General features: G+C 46.6%; 1 protein-coding gene across 2 annotated transcripts in view; it reads right to left on the minus strand.

Annotated features, from left to right (window-relative positions):
* Nucleotides 1-275: 275 nt before the first annotated feature.
* Nucleotides 276-18,674, minus strand: part of ANAPC5 (anaphase promoting complex subunit 5) — a 78,447-nt gene continuing 60,048 nt past the window's right edge. For both annotated transcript variants that reach the window (XM_030219891.1, XM_030219893.1), the window contains exons 15-17: nt 13,485-13,632; nt 11,413-11,575; nt 276-581 (exon numbers count right to left, since the gene is read on the minus strand). In XM_030219891.1, coding sequence (XP_030075751.1) covers nt 370-581; nt 11,413-11,575; nt 13,485-13,632 — 523 coding nt within the window. In that variant the 3' untranslated portion in view covers nt 276-369. The remainder of the gene's footprint in view (nt 582-11,412; nt 11,576-13,484; nt 13,633-18,674) is intronic.

An 18,674-nucleotide genomic window follows, 5' to 3' on the forward strand; every position in this document is an offset into this window, starting at 1 on the left:
GTCTTACTAGACTACCTGGCTTTTTGGGATTCAGACTACAAGATGGCTGACGCTAATGCCAAACCCTAGGTCGAGGATGTAGGCTTGCATGCTGTTTCTGAGACAAGATGGCCACACTGACATGAAATGTATCTTTCAATATTTTTGCTATGTACATATCCTCAAAGCCCAAAATGCAAAAATACTTTAACAACTATTCATAAATGACATAAGTCTATCTTTCATCACAAATACTAGGCTAATGAAAACATCATATACACACCAAACACTGTAGCTGTTTATTCAGATATCAAATTGTTTTTTATTTGCCAAATATACAAAGCAATTAAAGAAGGAAAATCCAAGAAAGCCTAATTTCACATTTATTCCTCAAAGGCAGTTTATTAAAGATACACCATGAGAAGGAAGCTCCTGATGCAGCTGGCGAAAAAGCATGGCGCACTGGTTTCTCTCTTGCATCCTTCCCAGGGTATTAAAGAGCCTGGCCTGAACGTAGAGAACGTCACGGATTTGTGCTTTGCAGTCCACTTTAGCAAAATACGTTTTGGCTTCATTCAAATTCAGAACTGCTGAATTTAGGGCTGTCAGACAAAGATAAAAATAAGAAAAAGTTCATAAGCTTCAAATGATTTACCTTTTGAGAGGACTATTATAATCTATTTTCTGAAGGGAAGACTTGGGTTTATTGTCCTAACCGCTTGTGTTTCAAAAAACAAAATCCTCTTGGACATCCTGAAAACTTTGCCCCAGAATATGGGTTCCATGGAACTTGTTGATATCTGAAAGCTCCGAGTAGGATAAATTACGGTATAAAAATGGTTCGAGAAGGTGCTCCAGTGTGACCAGTTACAAAGGCATCAACATAAAACTGTGTTACAGCTTGGAGCCCATATGATGCCCTAATCTCAGTCAGTAATATCAGCACAAACGTCAAATTTTAGACACTTGGTTATAGGTAGAACAAAAATGTAAAGCAAAGATTCTCCTTGGAATTTAGATATATATTTTGTTGCTAAGGAGATATTAGAATGTAAGGGTCTCTTTTACATTGCTTCCTTCCCACTCATGAGTCGAGTCTATGGGGCACGGTTGTGTGGTTCTCTCTCAAGAGCCCCATTCGGGCGTCATAAGTACAAGGAAAGCATGACTGCAGGAAAGGTCAGAGCTCAGGCACCTTTTAAACCAAGGAGTGTGGTAGTGAAGAAAATGCTCAGACCACTTATTCCAAAACACAAGAAAGGCAATGTGTTAGGAGAAAAAAAAAAAGCAGGAGATTTAAGAATGCAGAATTAAGAAACAGGAAGGCTATTTCTGAAAACTTTGAACTAGTGCTGTCGACTTGCTTTATTCAAATTAAACTAGTCAAAGCTACAGTATAAAAGTCAGAGGCGTAGCTAGAGGAGGCGCAAGGGGAGCAACTGCTCCCCAAACAGATTTTGAATAAGAAATAGAGCCCAACTCTCCTGCTGCTGGCCCACTCCCTTCACAGTCTCTCTTTTCCTCTCCTCAAACCATTTTAAGTTTGGCGGCAAAGCAGCAGTGATATCAGTTATAAAAACAAAGTGAAAGAACGTGGGACCATTTTCCTGCATGCGCCATTGCTGCTCTGCTAGTCATGCCCCCTCCAATGTAAACTTCCTGGGTCAGAAGGAGCATGACTGGCAAAGTTGCAGCACTGCATGCAGGAAAATGGTCCTGCACGTGCTTTCACTTTGTTTTTCCTGCTAATACTGCTTCTGCTCTCCTCCTGTAAGATAATGATCGGGACAGAAGGGGGAAGAGAGAAACAGGATAACTATGGATGTTAGCGGGAAGAGAAAGACACAAGGGGGGTCATGCTGGATAAGGGAGAGGGATAAAAGATTGAGAAATGAGGTGATGCTGGATGGGGGAAGAAAGATATAGAGACGAGGTGATGCTTGATTTGGGGGAAGGGAGAGACAGACACAGCACAATGCTGGATGGGGTAGGAGAGAGAGGGGAGGGAGACAGAGTACATAAGTACATATATATAAGTACATAAGTAATGCCACACTGGGAAAAGACCAAGGGTCCATTGAGCCCTGCATCCTGTCCACGACAGCGGCCAATCCAGGCCAAGGGCACCTGGCAAGCTTCCAAACGTACAAATATTCTATACATGTTATTCCTGGAATTGTGGATTTTTCCCAAGTCCATTTAGTAGTGGTCTAACCCCTTTTTAAACTCTGCCAAGCTAACTGCCTTCACCACGTTCTCCGGCAACGAATTCCAGAGTTTAATTATGCGTTGGGTGAAGAAAAATTTTCTCCGATTTGTTTTAAATTTACTACACTGTAGTTTCATTGCATGTCCCCTAGTCCTAGTATTTTTGGAAAGCGTGAACAGATGCTTCACATCCACCTGTTCCACTCCACTCATTATTTTATATACCTCTATCATGCCTCCCCTCAGCCGTCTCTTCTCCAAGCTGAAAAGCCCTAGCCTCCTTAGTCTTTCTTCATAGGGAAGTTGTCCCATCCCTGCTATCATTTTAGTCGCCCTTCGCTGCACCTTTTCCAATTCTACTATATTTTTCTTGAGACGCGGCGACCAGAATTGAACACAATACTCAAGGTGCGGTCGCATCATGGAGCGATACAACGGCATTATAACATCCAGTAATGCTGGATGGAGAAAGATAGATAGAAATGGGGTAATGCTTGATGGGAGTGGGGAGACACAGCATGATGCTGGATGGGGTAGCAGAGAGAAGGGAGACTGTATGGAGAGAGAGACAGGATGATGATGAAACAGAGAACAAAGAGATGGGGTGATGCTGGATGGGGAGAAAGATAGATTTTGGGAATGAAAGGGAGATAGAATGATGCTGGGTGGGGGGCAGGAAGAGAGACAAACAGGGTGATGCTGGATGGGGGAAAGAGATACATGGGGTGATACTGATTTGGGTGGGAGAGAGAGAGAGACAGAGCGATGCTGGATGGAGGGAAGAGAGCATGATACTGGATGGAGAAGAGAAAGCGAGATAGGATGTAATGCTGAATAGGAGAGAGAGAGAGACGGGGTGATTCTGGATAATGGGGAAGAGAGAGAAAGATGGGGCGATGTTGGACAGAAGGAAGAGAGAGAAAGAGACGGGATGATGCTGGTTGGCAGGGGGAGAAAGTCAGAAAGAGTGGAGATGCTGCATGGCAGGTGGGAGAGAGAGAGAGATGAGATGCTGCATGGCAGGGGGAGAAGGAGAGAGAGATAGAAACAGAGAGAAGATGTGAAATGACAAAGGGGAAGAGTTAGAGAAAGGGGAATGGATGGGCTCGGGTGAGGGAAAGATATGGAAGGCTGTAGGTTGATTTGGTGAAAAAAAATGGAGCTTAAAGACTGAATAAGAATGAATAAAATCTAAATGGATAGAAAGGAAGAAAAATAGAAGAAGCTGAAAGAGAAAGATGAGTGTCAGATGGATGTAGTGGAGGAAGTGAAGAAGACAGGAGAGAGAGAGAGAAAGAAAAATAGACAGAAAACCCTGGTAAGAGAGTAAAGAGAAGACAGAAGAAAGCAGAAACCAGAGAAACTAAATGGCCAGGCAAGAAAGGTAAAAAAAATATATATATTTTTAATTCAGAATAAATGAGTGTGATAGCCATGTTAATCCACTTTAAAGGTTAATAAAAATAAAACAAAAAAATGGAAAATTAGGTGATACTTTTTATTGGACCAGCTTAATACATTTTTGATCAGTTTTCAGAGGCCAATACCACCTTCCTCACGTCGGGACAGTATACCATAAAAGCATTATACTACCCTGGTCTGAGGAAAGAGGTTTTGGCCTTTGAAAGCTAATAGAAATATATTAAATAAGTGCAATAGAAACACATCAACTTATTTTCTGTTTTGTTGTTGTTGTTAATGTCTAATGTGATTGGAATATGTCAGATTTTGAAATCTGCATCTGCTATCTTTGTTTTGCATAGTACAGGACATGCATCACTGTTTCTTTTTCTCTGGTGTTGCAATGTATGCAGAGACTGCTTTCTTGGGGTTTCAGATTAGTTTTTTGTCTATATATTTCTATTTTTAGGTTATGGTTATTTATTCTGTGTTTAATGAGGGTCTCTGTGTGTGAAAGAGGCCAGGTATTCTGTTAAGCACTGAATGTCCGTGTAGGATCAATCTGTACTAATCCAACTTGTTTGTTTATTTTTTTTCAATAGGTATATTAATGTTCTAGTGTCCACTACAATATTTACGGTGCTGCCTTTTCCTAGGTAGGCCCTTGTTGTGCGATTCCTAGAAATTAGTGCTATTATGGTATGGTAGAGTTGCTGAATGACTTTTGCAAGTGTTTGAATTACTTTACAATATGGCTGGTACTTGATGCTGGATTTGCATTTAGCTCATACCTCTCATAGTAGCTGAAGCTGAGTTGCATTCAGGTACAACAGGCATTTTCCTGTGTTTGGAGGCTTAAAGTTTAACCCCCTGTTTACTAAGCTGCGCTAGTGGCTGCTATGTGGCAATGCCGACGCAGCCCATTCAAAGTGAATGGGCTGTGTTGGTAGTGCATGGCAGCTGCTAGCACGGCTTGGTAAACAGGGGGATCGGTTTGTAGTGGAGGTAATGGAGAGTTAAGCGACTTGCTCAAGCTCTCAAGGAGCAGCAGTGGGATTTAATCCCTGGCTTCCCTGATTCTCAACCCGCTTCTCTAACCATTAGATACAGCTAATAGAGATAATACTTTTTCCAGACACGTTTGGTAACTCTGCAGGAAACTAAAGACCAGCAGGTTTGGCAACTTACCAAAAAATTTGATAGGTAAATAATTTTATGGTTGCCAGTGACCACAGGATTTCTGTTACAATGCTGCTGATCACCACTGTTCACAGGAAGATGCTGGACTGGGGAGCTAGGGCTGACTGGGAGTCAAGTGTTAAAAGGTAAAATTATGTATCATACCTGATAATTTTCTTTCCATTAATCATAGCTGATCAATCCATAGACTGGTGGGTTGTGTCCATCTACCAGCAGGTGGAGATAGAGAGCAAACTTTGCCTCCCTATATGTGGTCATGTGCTGCCGGAAACTCCTCAGTATGTCGATATCAAAGCTCCATCCGCAGGACTCAGCACTTAGAGAATTACACCCACAAAGGGACACTCTGCCCAGCTCACCACCGCCGAAACGGGGGAGGGGAATTAACCCAGCTCATCCCCACACAAGTGGGGGAGGGGAATCCGTCCAGCTCATCCCCGCGGAGCGGGGGAGGGACACCACCCCGCCGATGCGGGGGTATCTGGCTTATCCTGCAACCGCAAGAGGAGCTGACTGACCCTAACACCGCCGAAGCGGGAGGGGTACAAAGCTGCCCTACAGCCGCACGAAGCGGGAGGGAGTGCCGGCAGAATTTAAGTCTCAATCCAGCCCCGTAAAACGGAGGGGAGAGGAATGCAGCAGCTCACTGTAACACAAACTCGTCTCAACTCTTGAAGAATCCAAGTGAAAAAACTTGAACACGAAGTCCTCCTGAAGTAACTGAAGACTAAACTTGAACCTAAAATTCAACCAGAATATAAACAGTACAGATATCTGGGAGGGGCTATGGATTGATCAGCTATGATTAATGGAAAGAAAATTATCAGGTATGATACATAATTTTACCTTCCATATCATCATGCTGATCAATCCATAGACTGGTGGGATGTACCGAAGCAGTACTCACCCAGGGCGGGACATTGAAATCCCTGAACTCAACACTGAAGCTCCAAACCGGGCCTCCGCCCGAGCAGCCACAGTCAAGCGGTAATGTCTGGAGAAGGTATGGGCCGACGCCCAAGTTGCCGCCTTGCAAATCTCTTCCAAGGAGACGGACCCGGCCTCTGCCATCGAGGCCGCCTGAGCTCTAGTGGAGTGGGCCTTCAACTGAATAGGCGGCACCTTCCCCGCGGCCACATAAGCCGCTGCAATGGCTTCCTTGACCCATCTTGCCACTGTAGGCTTAGCAGCCTGCAGACCCTTACGAGGACCTGCAAACAGGACAAACAGATGATCCGACTTCCGGAAATCATTGGTCACTTCCAAGTATCTGATGATGACCCGTCTCACATCCAGATATTTGAGAGCAGAATACTCTTCTGGGTAGTCCTCCCTACGAAAGGAAGGGAGACAGAGCTGCTGACTCACATGGAAGCGAGAAACAATCTTGGGTAGGAAGGAAGGCACTGTGCGAATAGTCACTCCTGCCTCAGTGAACTACAGAAAAAAGCTCTCGACAAGAGAGTGCCTGGAGCTCGGAAACTCTTCTGGCTGAAGTGATAGCCACCAAAAAGACTGCTTTCAACGTCAGGTCTTTCAGAGATGCCCTCGACAAGGGTTCAAAAGGCGGCTTTGTAAGGCTCTTAGCACCAGGTTGAGATTCCACGCAGGCACCACTGAGTGCAGAGGAGGGCGCAGGTGATTAACTCCCTTTAGGAAACGCACCACATCTGGCTGCAAAGCCAGGGAAGCACCCTTCAGGCGGCCCCTGAAGCAAGCCAGGGCCGCTACCTGGACTTTCAGGGAACTGAGCGACAGGCCTTTCTCCAGACCTTCTTGCAGGAACGCCAGCACTGAAGAAATTGGAGCAGTAAATGGAGAAAGTGAACCTGCTTCACACCACGCTGCAAAGGTACGCCAAACCCTGGCGTAAGCAGTAGAAGTAGAGCGCTTCCTCGCTCTCAGCAGAGTGGCGATGACCTTGTCTGAGAAGCCCTTCTTCCTCAGACTCTGCCGCTCAATAGCCAGGCCGTAAGACCAAAGGGGGGAGGGATCCTCCATCACCACGGGACCCTGATGTAACAGGCCCTGCTCCACTGGCAGTCGCAGAGGTTCGTCCACTGAGAGCCTGATCAAGTCCGCATACCAGGGACGTCTGGGCCAATCCGGACACACCAGGATTATCCGGCCCGGATGCTTTGCCACCCGGTCTAGCACCCTGCCCAACATGGGCACATAGAGAAGCTCTTGTGTCGGCCACTGTTGGAGAAGAGCATCTACTCCCAGGGATCGAGGGTCCCGTCCTCTGCTGAAAAAGCGCGGCACTTGGCAATTGGCCGATGACGCCATCAGATCTAGGCTCGGCTGGCCCCAGCGCTTCGTGATGTCCAAGAACGCCTGAGCAGATAGCTGCCACTCTCCAGGCTCCAAGGTATGGCGACTGAGAAAGTCCGCCTTGACATTCATGACTCCGGCAATGTGGGCCGCTGACAGCTGTTCCAGGTTCGCTTCCGCCCACTGGCATAGATTCATGGCCTCCTTGGCTAGATGGGCGCTCTTGGTACCTCCCTGGCAGTTGACATAGGCCACAGCCGTGGCATTGTCCGACAGGACCCGTACAGGCTTCAATGCCAGTACCGGGATGAACTCCAAAAGCGCCAACCGAATGGCTCTGAGTTCCAGGAGGTTGATAGACCACTTTACCTCTGCAGGAGACCAGAGCCCCTGCGCTCTCCTTCCCAAGCAGTGGGCTCCCCAGCCCGACAAAGAGGCGTCCGTCGTGACGACAATCCACTCCGGGGTCACCAGAGGCATTCCTGCAGACAACTTGTCTGTCTGCGTCCACCAGCTCAGCGCCTTGTGCACTGCTGGGTCCAAGGGAAGGCGCACAGCATAAACCTCCGACATCAGAGTCCAGCGCTGCAGCAGAGAGTGTTGTAGTGGTCTCATATGAGCCCTGGCCCAGGGCACTACTTCCATCGTGGCCGTCATAGAGCCCAACAGCTGCACATAGTCCCAAGCCTGAAGAGGAGAGGCTACTAGGAACTGGTCCATCTGAGCCTGAAGCTTGACAATCCAATTGTCTGGCAGGAACACTCTGCCCACTTGGGTGTCGAATCGAACTCCCAGATACTCCAGGGACTGACTCCCAGTTGATGATCCACCCCAGGGAGCTCAAAAGAGCAACCACCCGGTTCACAGCTTTGCCACACTCTGCATAAGAGGGGGCTCGGATCAACCAGTCGTCCAGATAAGGATGGACTTGTACTCCTTCCTTCCTCAGGAAGGCCGCGATGACCACCATTACTTTGGAGAAGGTCCGCGGAGCAGTAGCCAACCCGAACGGAAGGGCTCTGAACTGGAAGTGTCGGCCCAGTACTGCAAAACGCAGAAAGCGTTGATGAGGCGGCCAGATGGGAATATGCAAGTACGCTTCCTTGATGTCCAAGGATGCCAGGAACTCTCCTGCCTGCACTGCCGCTATAACAGAGCGGAGGGTCTCCATGCGAAAGAGCCTGATTGACCCCTTGAGGTCGAGGATAGGCCGAACAGAACCTCCTTTCTTTGGTACCACAAAGTAAATGGAGTAACGTCCCTTGCCAAGCTGATTTTCTGGCACCGGAACGACCGCACCCAGGCGGATCAGATTGTCCAAGGTCTGCTGCACTGCCACAGCTTGACCGGAGACTTGCAGGGAGAGAGTACAAACCCGTCTCTTAAGGGTCGGCAGAACTCTAGCTTGTAGCCGTCTCTGATGACTTCCAGCACCCAAGCGTCTGAAGTTATTGTGATCCACTCGCCCAGAAACGAGGACAGCCGTCCTCCAATCTGCACTGGGGCGTGGACCAAGGCCCCGTCATTGGGTACGAGACCCTAGGGGAGGACCGGAGGGAGCACCTCCGGGACGGCGGTCTCTGCGAAAGGAATGCTGCTTGGGGGAGAATTTCCTCTTGAAGGAAGAGGGGGCAGAGGAGCCCGACCTGCCCGGGCGGTACCGACGGGCTTCCTGAAACCGTCCTCTGGAGGTACCGGGGCGAGCACTAGCCCGAGCCCTGACCTCTGGTAACCTCTTGCCCTTAGACGTGCCGAGATCGGTCACGATTTTGTCCAGCTCGACCCCAAAGAGCAGCTTGCCTTTAAAAGGCAATCTAGCCAGGCGGGATTTAGAGGCGTGGTCAGCAGACCTATGCTTCAGCCAAAGCCACCGCCGCGCAGAGATTGTCTGAGCCATGCCTTTAGCTGAGGCCCTCAAGACATCATACAGCAAGTCTGCCAAATAGGCTAAGCCCGATTCCAGGGCCGGCCAATCAGCCCTCAAGGAATGATCCGAGGGGGAAGCCCGCTGCACCATAGTCAGGCACGCCCTGGCCACATAGGAACCGCAAACTGAGGCCTGCAAACTTAAAGCAGCCGCCTCAAAGGACGACCTTAAGGCCGCCTCCAATCTTCTGTCTTGGGCGTCCTATAGGGCCGTGCCACCTTCCACCGGCAATGCCGTTTTCTTAGTCACCGCAGTGATTAAAGAAACCACGGTAGGCCACAGATAGGCCTCACGTTCACTTTCAGGCAAAGGATAGAGGCGGGACATAGCCCTAACCACTTTAAGGCTCGCTTCCGGGACATCCCACTGAGCCGAAATTGAGGTGTGCATGGCATCATGCACGTGGAAGGTTCTATGCGGGCGCTTCGTCCCCAGCATAATGGCAGAGCCAACAGGGGCTGAGGGAGAGACGTCCTCCGGAGAGGAAATCTTCAAAATGCCCATGGCCTGCATTAACAGGTTGGGCAAATCCTCTGAGCTAAAGAGCCGCGCTGCAGAGGGGTCATCCTCTCCATCCGAGCGGGGATCCGTCTCCTCCAAGGAATCCGCAAAGGACCGTTGGGAGAACTCAGATACGCTGCCCTCATCTACATCGGAGGAGACAAAGTCCTCCAAGGCCTGGGAATCAACCCGAGGGCGTTTACCTCCGGGGGCCTCAACCTCTTTACCAGACGAGGGAGCAGGGGCAGCGTTTTGCATAAGGAAGGCCTGATGCAGCAGCAAAACAAACTCGGGGGAGAAACCCCGCATACTGTGCACTTCCGCAGCCTGGGCTACAGCCCTAGACGCACCCTCAACCGGCGCTCGCAAGAGCGGGGGAGAGACATGCTGCGCATCCAAGATGGCGTCCGGCGCGACACTCCACGAAGGAGCCGCGCGGGAAGAACGGCGCTTAACTTTAGCCGCTTTTGTGCCGTCGCCCAAATTAAAGGCGTTCATGGCATCAATGTCTCCCACCTCAAGGGCGGCCCAAGAAGCCGTCCGAGCCGCGTGGCCGGCCAATATGGCGGAGGCGAGCCGCGGGGGATGGGCGTTTATGGCGGGAAAAACCGCCACACCGGAGGAAGGACCGGGACACTCATCGGTCACGAAACTGTCACCCAACAAGGGCGAATCAGACTTTAAGACCCCCGCAACCCCTCTGGAAGCGCACACGCGATCCGGGGAGCGACTCTTTGCGCCCTCGCCCTCCGACGCCATAGGCCACGTGGAGACCAATCGGGGAACCCCCTGCCCGCTATAAAAGGTAAAAATTACCTGCTGTCCGCTCCGAGCTGTAACGACCTGGTGTCCCAGTGAGTAGCTGCAATAAACGTTTAAATAAACGTCAAAATAAACGCCTTTAAGGACATTCAAAATTTTTTTTTTTTTTAAACGGAGCCAGCGGGAGGGGGGAGAAAAGGAGGGACCTGGCGCCACCAGGTTTGCACTTGCTCAAGAAGAGCCCTCAACCCCAGGCACTCAACAAAACCTAAAAATTAGGCTTGGAGGCCTAGCCAGAGCTGCTGCTGTGTGTGACCACCACCTGCTGAGATAGAGAACATACTGAGGAGTTTCCGGCAGCACATGACCACATATAGGGAGGCAAAGTTTGCTCTCTATCTCCACCTGCTGGTAGATGGACACAACCCACCAGTCTATGGATTGATCAGCATGATGATATGGAATACCTGCTTATATTTCCACAATACTGCAAATACTATTCTGTTTCATAATTTGCATTATTGTGGTACATTATTTGGATGTTTCTGGCACATACCTCTCTGGAGTGTATTCAGTGTGCATAATACCATCAGTAACAGAGATACTAGGAGGAAATAGCTGGTGTATCTGCATCAGAGACACAGTGAAGGTGTCCTTCACTGCTGTGCTCAAAAAAACTACCCCTACTGTTCTTTTACTAAGGATTTTAACGCCCTGCCCCAACCTCACCCACCTTAGCCTCTCCAAACAGTTGAGTCACCGACCCACCGCATATGCAGATTTTAACCCTCCCCTCTCCCCCGGCCCTTAAGCCTTGCACTGGTGCCTATTTTACAAATGTCTGCTTCCCCTGAAGTCAAAACTTGAATACACCTCTAATAAAAGTGCTTGGATTTTATACTTTCTTTCTTGTTGCAGGGGTCTATAAAGTCAGGAGCACAATGCAGAATCTCCTTTCTAGTGTAATTATGGACTCATAAGATCAGACCTATGCCTCTTAACAAACTTAGTTCCATTCACACTTGGATGTTATCTTCTTTACATGCTGGTTTCCATTCACCAGGTACATTTGTTGCCCCACTTACTTTTAAGGGGTATGCATTTACAAAATCCCAACACATTTCAAACCTTCAGTTCTGGTGTAATATATTGTACAGTACCTTCCGTTTTCTTTTCTGGACTACAGGAAGCTGCCGACGCAATCTGACATTTGGCCACTAGAAACATGGCCCGGCCTTTGTCCAGTACAGACCCGTGAGCGAGGATTGGTTCTATTGCCATGTGCAGAATGTTCAGAGCTTGCTCAGGTATACCAAGTATTAACTGCACAAAGATAAAGACTTCATTAATACCTGTGGATCTTTAGAACGTCTTTCAAAATGTTTTTTACAGGAAGAGGATAAGGATTATAGTCCCTCTGAACTAAACATCTGATGCGTCTCGTCCACACTCAAGAGTGAACATAAGAATAGCCATACTGGGTCAGACCAATGGTCTGTCTAGCCCAGTAACTTGCTTCCAACAGTGGCCAATCCAGGTCACAAGTACCTGGCAGAAACTTATAGTAGCCACATTCTATGCTACCAATCCTGGGGCAACCAGTGGCTTCCCCCATGTCCATCTCAATAAGAGACTATATATAGACTTTTCCTTCAGAAACTTGTCCAAACCAGTTTTAAACCCAAATATGCTGCTGTTACCACATCCTCCGGCAACGAGTTCCAGAGCTTAACTATTCTGTGAGTGAAAAAATATTTCCTCCTATTTGTTTTCAAAGTATTTCTATGTAATTTCACGGTCTTTGTATTTTTTGAAAGAGTGAAAAATTGATGCACTTTTACCTGTTCTACTCCAGTCAGGATTTTATAGATCTCAATCATATCCCCCCCTTCCTCAGCTGTCTGTTTACCAAGCTGAAGAGGCTTAACCTCTTTAGCCTTTCCTCATATGGGAGGAGCTTCATTTCCTTTACCACGTTGGTCACTCTTTTTGAACCTTTTCTAATTCCACTCTATCTTTTTTGAGATATGACGACCAGAATTGAGGGCAATACTCGAGGTGAGGTCACACCATGGAGTGATACAGAGGCATTATAATATTCTTGGTCTTATTTAGCATCCCTTTCCTAATAATTCCTAGTATCCTGTTCACTTTTTTGGCCACCGCTGCACACTGGACAGAAGATTTCAGCGTATCATCTACAATGACACGGGTCCTTTGGCATCTAACTTGTTTGATGGCCAACAGCCCAGTACCTTATTGGCAAGTAGGAAGGCAGAAGAAATGATCCTTGAAAGCATCAAGGGCCTGATATTCATCTGGCAGTGATATCCCTGGAAATTCAATGCCGGACAATGTCTAGACTCTGGCACTGAATTTCCGGGTTTACGGAGAAGGTGAAAACACAGCCAGTTAAGAGAAATCTTCAGCACCTAGGGCCCCTTTTACCAAGCTGTGGCAAAAGGGGGACAGCGCTGGTGTGTGTTTTACATGTGCGCTGAGGACCCCTTTTACTGCAGCTGATAAAGGGAAGTCTTACTTTCCTACAGGAAATGGCCGGGCGGCAAGTAAAGCACTTGCCACACGGCCATTTCAGGGGGAAGCCCTTACTGCCACCCATTGAGGTGGCGGTAAGGGCTTCCGCATTAACCCGGTGGTAACCCGGCAGCACACTGCACTGCCCGATTACCGCCAGGAACACTCTGGTGCTAAAAAAATACATTTTTGTAGCGCTGGAAATGACGGTGCGCTAGGAGCCCTACCTTGGGCTCTGTCCCCCCCCCCCCCCCCCATCGAGGTCTGGCTATGCCCCTGGTATGTATGCATGGTACACTTCACTGACCTGAGACCCACAGTGTAATGCGAGGCTGACAAGTAAAGCGGTGGATATTACAATACTGGGGATTTCTGTCCATTTCTACAGTATATGTCAAAAATGTCGGGCAGGTAAGCAGCACCCACAGAGGGAATAATCACCAACCATTCTTATAAATCCTGCACAGTACAACAGGCCAGGCCACTCAGAAAAGTGCATAGCTCGTGTGGTACAGCAGTCCACTGTGAAATAGCCATCAGGAAGGTAGACTGACAGGAAGGGGAGACATTGTCTTTGAAGTATTTCAGATTTAGACTGCTTTTTAAGCTAAACATTTATACCTGGAATGGTGAAAAAAACTTCCAAACTGAATTAACACCATGTAGATTTTCTGTTTTCCAGCACAGAGCAGCTCACCTGTGAGAAGGCCAAGTTCAGTATATTCTCAGAGGCCAAGGACTGCAAGCGGTATTCCCGGGAAAGGGCCAGTGCTTGCAGCAGGACCGGCAGAGCAATGGTATGGCCAGAGGACCTCCAATATAGCTGTGCAATGGCCACAAGAACCCTAATCACAAGAAATAGGAAAATGCTTTTATTCAGAAAACTGCCATTTCTGATTTTTTAATACCTTCAGAGATTCGATCACATTAAAAATAAACTCCTCCTCATCCCACATTTACTCTGAATGGATTAGGGCACTACTTACTGTATGTTTTTTAATGTGATCGCAGACCAAAACAAATATTTTATTTTAGCTTTCTCATGCACCAGTTTACAAACATTTAAAATGTTCAGTTTGTTATTTTGGGGTGGGGATGGAGAGGTAAGGGGTACAGAGGATGACTTTGTGGTGCCACAGTGACCCTTGCTGGCAGGAGCAGGTAGTGAATTTCCTTAGCAGAAAATGAGTTGTCTAAACTACAATCTGCCTAGAAACATTCAAACTGATTTTGTTAGTGCTGCTACTTTAAAAGTCTCCCACCCCCAAGACAGTAAAAACCAAATCGCTTTCTTCCAGAAAGTGGCATACAGCAAGCACACTACATCTAGATATCACACACACTGCTAGGACTGGATATAAGATGTTGGTGCCCATAGGCAAGACTGGATTTTCCTCTCCCTGTATATATAATATATAAACCGCTTTGATTACATCCTTTGATAAGAACAAAAAGATGGTCAGAACAACGGAACTCCTCAGTTCTATGCTAATATGCCCAAAATGCTCGCCTAACATTTAACCAAGGCAAAAGTCTCTGTTCCTCAGTTCTGTTGGTGTCTCCCAACCTTTGCAATGGCAAAAGACTGTTTGACATAAAAGCATAATACTATTTTAGGGAGGAAGGAGAGTACTGGGCTGAAGAGCCACCTTCTCTTTGGAAAACACCAGGAAAGGTTCCCTGCATGACAAAGCCAGCAATTCTAAAATCAACAAAATAGCTACGAGAAATACCGTTTTCAGTACAACATTCTTTAGCATGCTCTCTGTCAAGGGCTCAAAGGACTCGCTAACCAGGGCCTAAGATCCAGGAGGAACCAACAAGCGACAAGACAGCCTAATGAGCTTTACTCCCCTCAAGATGAGAAGATATCGTCTTGCCCTCTCCCTAGACCTCAAAAACAGGCTAGAGCTGCCACTTGTACCCTGTCTTCCAGCTTGCCCTGCCGAAGCAGCCCAGCACAATTCTCTCTGCCAGTTGAGTGAACATTGCCCCAATTCCAGGCAACAGTGGCACACTGCCAGAAAACCAGAGTGGTTCCCTTCCTCGGGACAGACCAAAACAAGGACTAGCGCTGCATCCTTTTTTTTGTGGATGAGGCTAGATCCCATGGCACTCTAGGCTCTTCAATCTCAACTGAGGAAAATCAAGTCAAGGCACAAGCTGTCTTGCCAGGCCCCAAATGTAGGAAGAATCACACAGTAGGACTGGGGGGGGGGGGGGCCTAGCCACCCCCCGGGTGTTAACACCCTCAGGCAGAAGGGACCTCTGCAGGCTTCCACCCCTAAGCAGATACCAACATAGCCTCAGAGCAATGAGAAGGTACTTTATATTTGGGCTGAACGGAATATTCATATTTGATTCAATTCGGCTCTGAATATTCATATTTGAACAAATAGTGATTTAAATTCAAATACAAATAATCCGGGGCTTTACTGTGCTAAATCCTACTGAAATAAACACAATCTCTGATTTCATGTTGCTTTATTTATTTGTTATGTTAAAGCTCAGTGCTCATTATTCAGTATTTATATGAGGCTGAATAGTATTTTTCATTATTTGTATTTGGCCGAATAGTAAAATATGCTATTCGGTACAACTCTCTCTCTTAGGGACAAGGGAGAAGTAAAATCTCACACCAGACTAACCACACTGCATAGGCTTACTAACCCCCCCCCCCCCCCCCACCTGCTGGAGACTTGAGAAATACTAGTTTTGGGGGGGCCTGCACAGGATTATTATAGGTTCATGTAGAACTGAGGAACTCTCAGTCACTACCTGCTGGCAGGTGTGCATAACCTACTATGGAAATCATGGTTTTTCCCGAATCTAGGATTTTGATGGGCTGCATATAATGCTGCCCTTATGGTTTTCTTTGCTCAGTTCTGGAAGTCCTAAGCTCCCTTCTCAGAGCTCTGCCAGCAAGCGTCAGGTAGCGCTATATAAATGCTATTAGTAGTAGTATTAGGTACGTGAGGAAGAGAGAATTGTTTACAGGAAGGATGAGTAAACAGAAGTGCAAAAGATCAGGGAAAAACTGATGCAGGCCTGAGATGATAATACATACTTATAAAGCAAAATGATTGTTAATAGAGAATGACACAGGGACAGGGACCCACAGCAACCGCAGGAATGGGGACGGGGACAGAGCCAACTTTGTCCCCATGTCACTTTCTGCTTTGAAGCCTATTAATGAACTGTTTTGTTTGATGCAGGTGACAATATTTTAATTTTTTGGAACAACATGCTGGTTACAGCTAGCAAAATTTGAATGGGGGATCCTGTACATCCTGCTACCAGCACATCTTCTAAGAAGACATCTTCTATTGCGGGAAGGACTGTGGAAAACAGGAGAGCTAGACTGAATCCCGAGATTGTTGATGATTTCTTATTCATCCACAGATTAAAGAATCATAACAGTGCTTCATAGGGCATATTTCTCCCCTCTAGGGCATACAGAGCAGGTTGTATTTTGTACCCCTGGACATTTTATCAGGGTAGATTAGGATTCCTTGGGGTAGCAGAAATCAGCTATTGTTGGGGTTGGAAGGGTAGAGGGTGGTGGGAGGGTTTATTATAGCTGCTCATTTTTATTATTGTTTTCTATTTGTAATTTATACCCAACAGTTGCACAGCATATTGTTCCTTTTTATACTTTAATAAAAAGATTTAAATATCAAATCATGTGTTCAAGGCTTCTGCAGAGGAGACCAGAGCCCATGGGGATGGGGCGGGAATAGGGCCAGAACCTGCGGGGATGGGGTGGGGATGGAGACAGGGATAGAACCCACAGGGATGGGACAGGCACAAATTTTATCCCTGTGTCATTCTCTAATTGTTAATTCGCATGCTCCTTGTCAGAAAAATTGGAATGACACCATGGCCTGCCTTTTTCTTATTAAATGTATTTCAAAAGTTTCTCAATAAGGACAGTGTTTAAAAAAAAATGTGCCTTCCCCTAAGCCTGCCAGCTTGTATCTCTACACTGGTGCTTAGGTCTTCCCTGGAACAGAAAGAATACCTTCCCTTTGAAAACTATCCCATGGAAAGAATATGCATAAGTTTCCTGATTTATTTTATATACATATATATGTTATTTTATACAGTATAATAGTAAAAGCTAACCCTGCCCCAAACTTCAGCCCAAACCGTTCAGCCCAAATTTCCTTTCACCCGCTGGTGTGACAGGCCTCACATTTTCATCACCGAATGAGTTTGCCAAGAATCTCTTGTCCCCAAGGAGATATGATAGAAACATTTAAATATCTAAGGGGCTTTAAAGTACAGGAAGAGAGCCTTTCTCAAATGAAGGAAAACTCTGGAATGAGGGGGTTATATGATGAAGTTAAGAGAAAATAGGTTTAGGAGGCATCTAAGAAAGTATTAATTTACAGAAAGGGTGGTGGAAGCATGGAATGGCCTCCCGGTGGAGGTTCAGAGTTTAAGAAAGCATGGCACAAGCATGTGGGCTCCCTTAGGAAAAGGAAGAGTTAAGGGTTACGGAGGATGGGCAGACTGGATGGGCCATTTGGCCTTTATCTGCCGTCATGTTTCTATGTATGTACAAGAGAGTACGTTTATAAAGCTTTTTCAATGTTTAAAGCCTGTTTTACACACAGAAAGGGGCTTTTATAACATCTAACAGCTGCATAGGTGGAAAATGCGCGCCTTTTACGCAAATCTGCATGTCGGTATTCTAGGTGAAGGGAAGCTGTGGTGTACGTACATATACACACACATGGTTATACTTTTTTTTGAGCAAGTGTGAATTTGAGCACTTCTGGGGCTCATTCCAGGTAGCTAGTTTAGGAAAGGCACACAGGTGGTTATGTTGCTTTTATAAACTAGGCCCTAGGTGTCTTTCCTCTTATAAAATGATCCCCTGAATATCCACCGTAAGCTCAGATACTCAGCCATTTACCATTCACTGCATTACCTTAGAAATGAACCAAGATTTCAAGGGGCACCTCAGTCTTTTTCATTGCAAAATATATTTGCTTTGTTTAATCTCAGCTATTTATATAATGCAGAACTGTGAAAAGCCCTCAACAAGAGCCCTGAAGAAGTGCAGACCAAATATTCCAGGTTTGGCAATACAATACTATGAGTTTGAGAAACCGTTCAGTAAATGTGATGTGTCCCAGTTCATGGCTTAGAAATCTAATTCTCGGCAAATGATTTCTGATCAGAAAAACTTCCTAAATAAAGGCTATACATTAAAAAGGGATCCCAGCATCAGTGACATGTATGTAACTGCCACACAGAGGACCCGGGTTTGATTCCTGGGTAAGGCCTTCCACTCTCCCACACTGGCCAGGGGTCAGATCCCCTGTCTTGTGAATCACTCGGTGGCTGAATTGGGGGCCCACAACTGCAGGATTTCAGTAAGAGCTCCAGGGCATACTTCTAGCCCAGGACTATGGTTGTCACAGCTGCCTCAAGTGCTCTGGGAGATTTTAAAAAATTCTATGGAGTTACAAATGAAAAACGTGTGTGGTGCCTTACCCTAGCTTCGGTTCTAATTGAACCGGAAGCCCAAAAAACAAGAAACAACTCACCCCCCTCCAAAACCCCCCCCCAAAAATATATCCCACGAAAATGGTAGGATTCACTGATCTCAGACACAAACATTGCTCAAATGGAGACAAACTAGAAAAGCAGAAAGAGAAAATTACCGAATACAGATGTCCTAGTTAAACTATTTCAGTCCTAATTCAAATTACATTCACTTACAGTCTTGGCTTGTCGTCTGGAGATTAAAATATTTCACAATAATCTTTCATTTATTCCAATGCCTACTTCATGAAAAGTCTCAGAAAATGCTTTTTATTTCTTAACAGCATAATGTTCATATTTTATTGCCTTCACAACCTCTATTGCGTTGTCT

Source organism: Microcaecilia unicolor, chromosome 11, assembly GCF_901765095.1.
Source record: "Microcaecilia unicolor chromosome 11, aMicUni1.1, whole genome shotgun sequence".
Taxonomy (NCBI): Eukaryota; Metazoa; Chordata; class Amphibia; order Gymnophiona; family Siphonopidae; genus Microcaecilia; species Microcaecilia unicolor.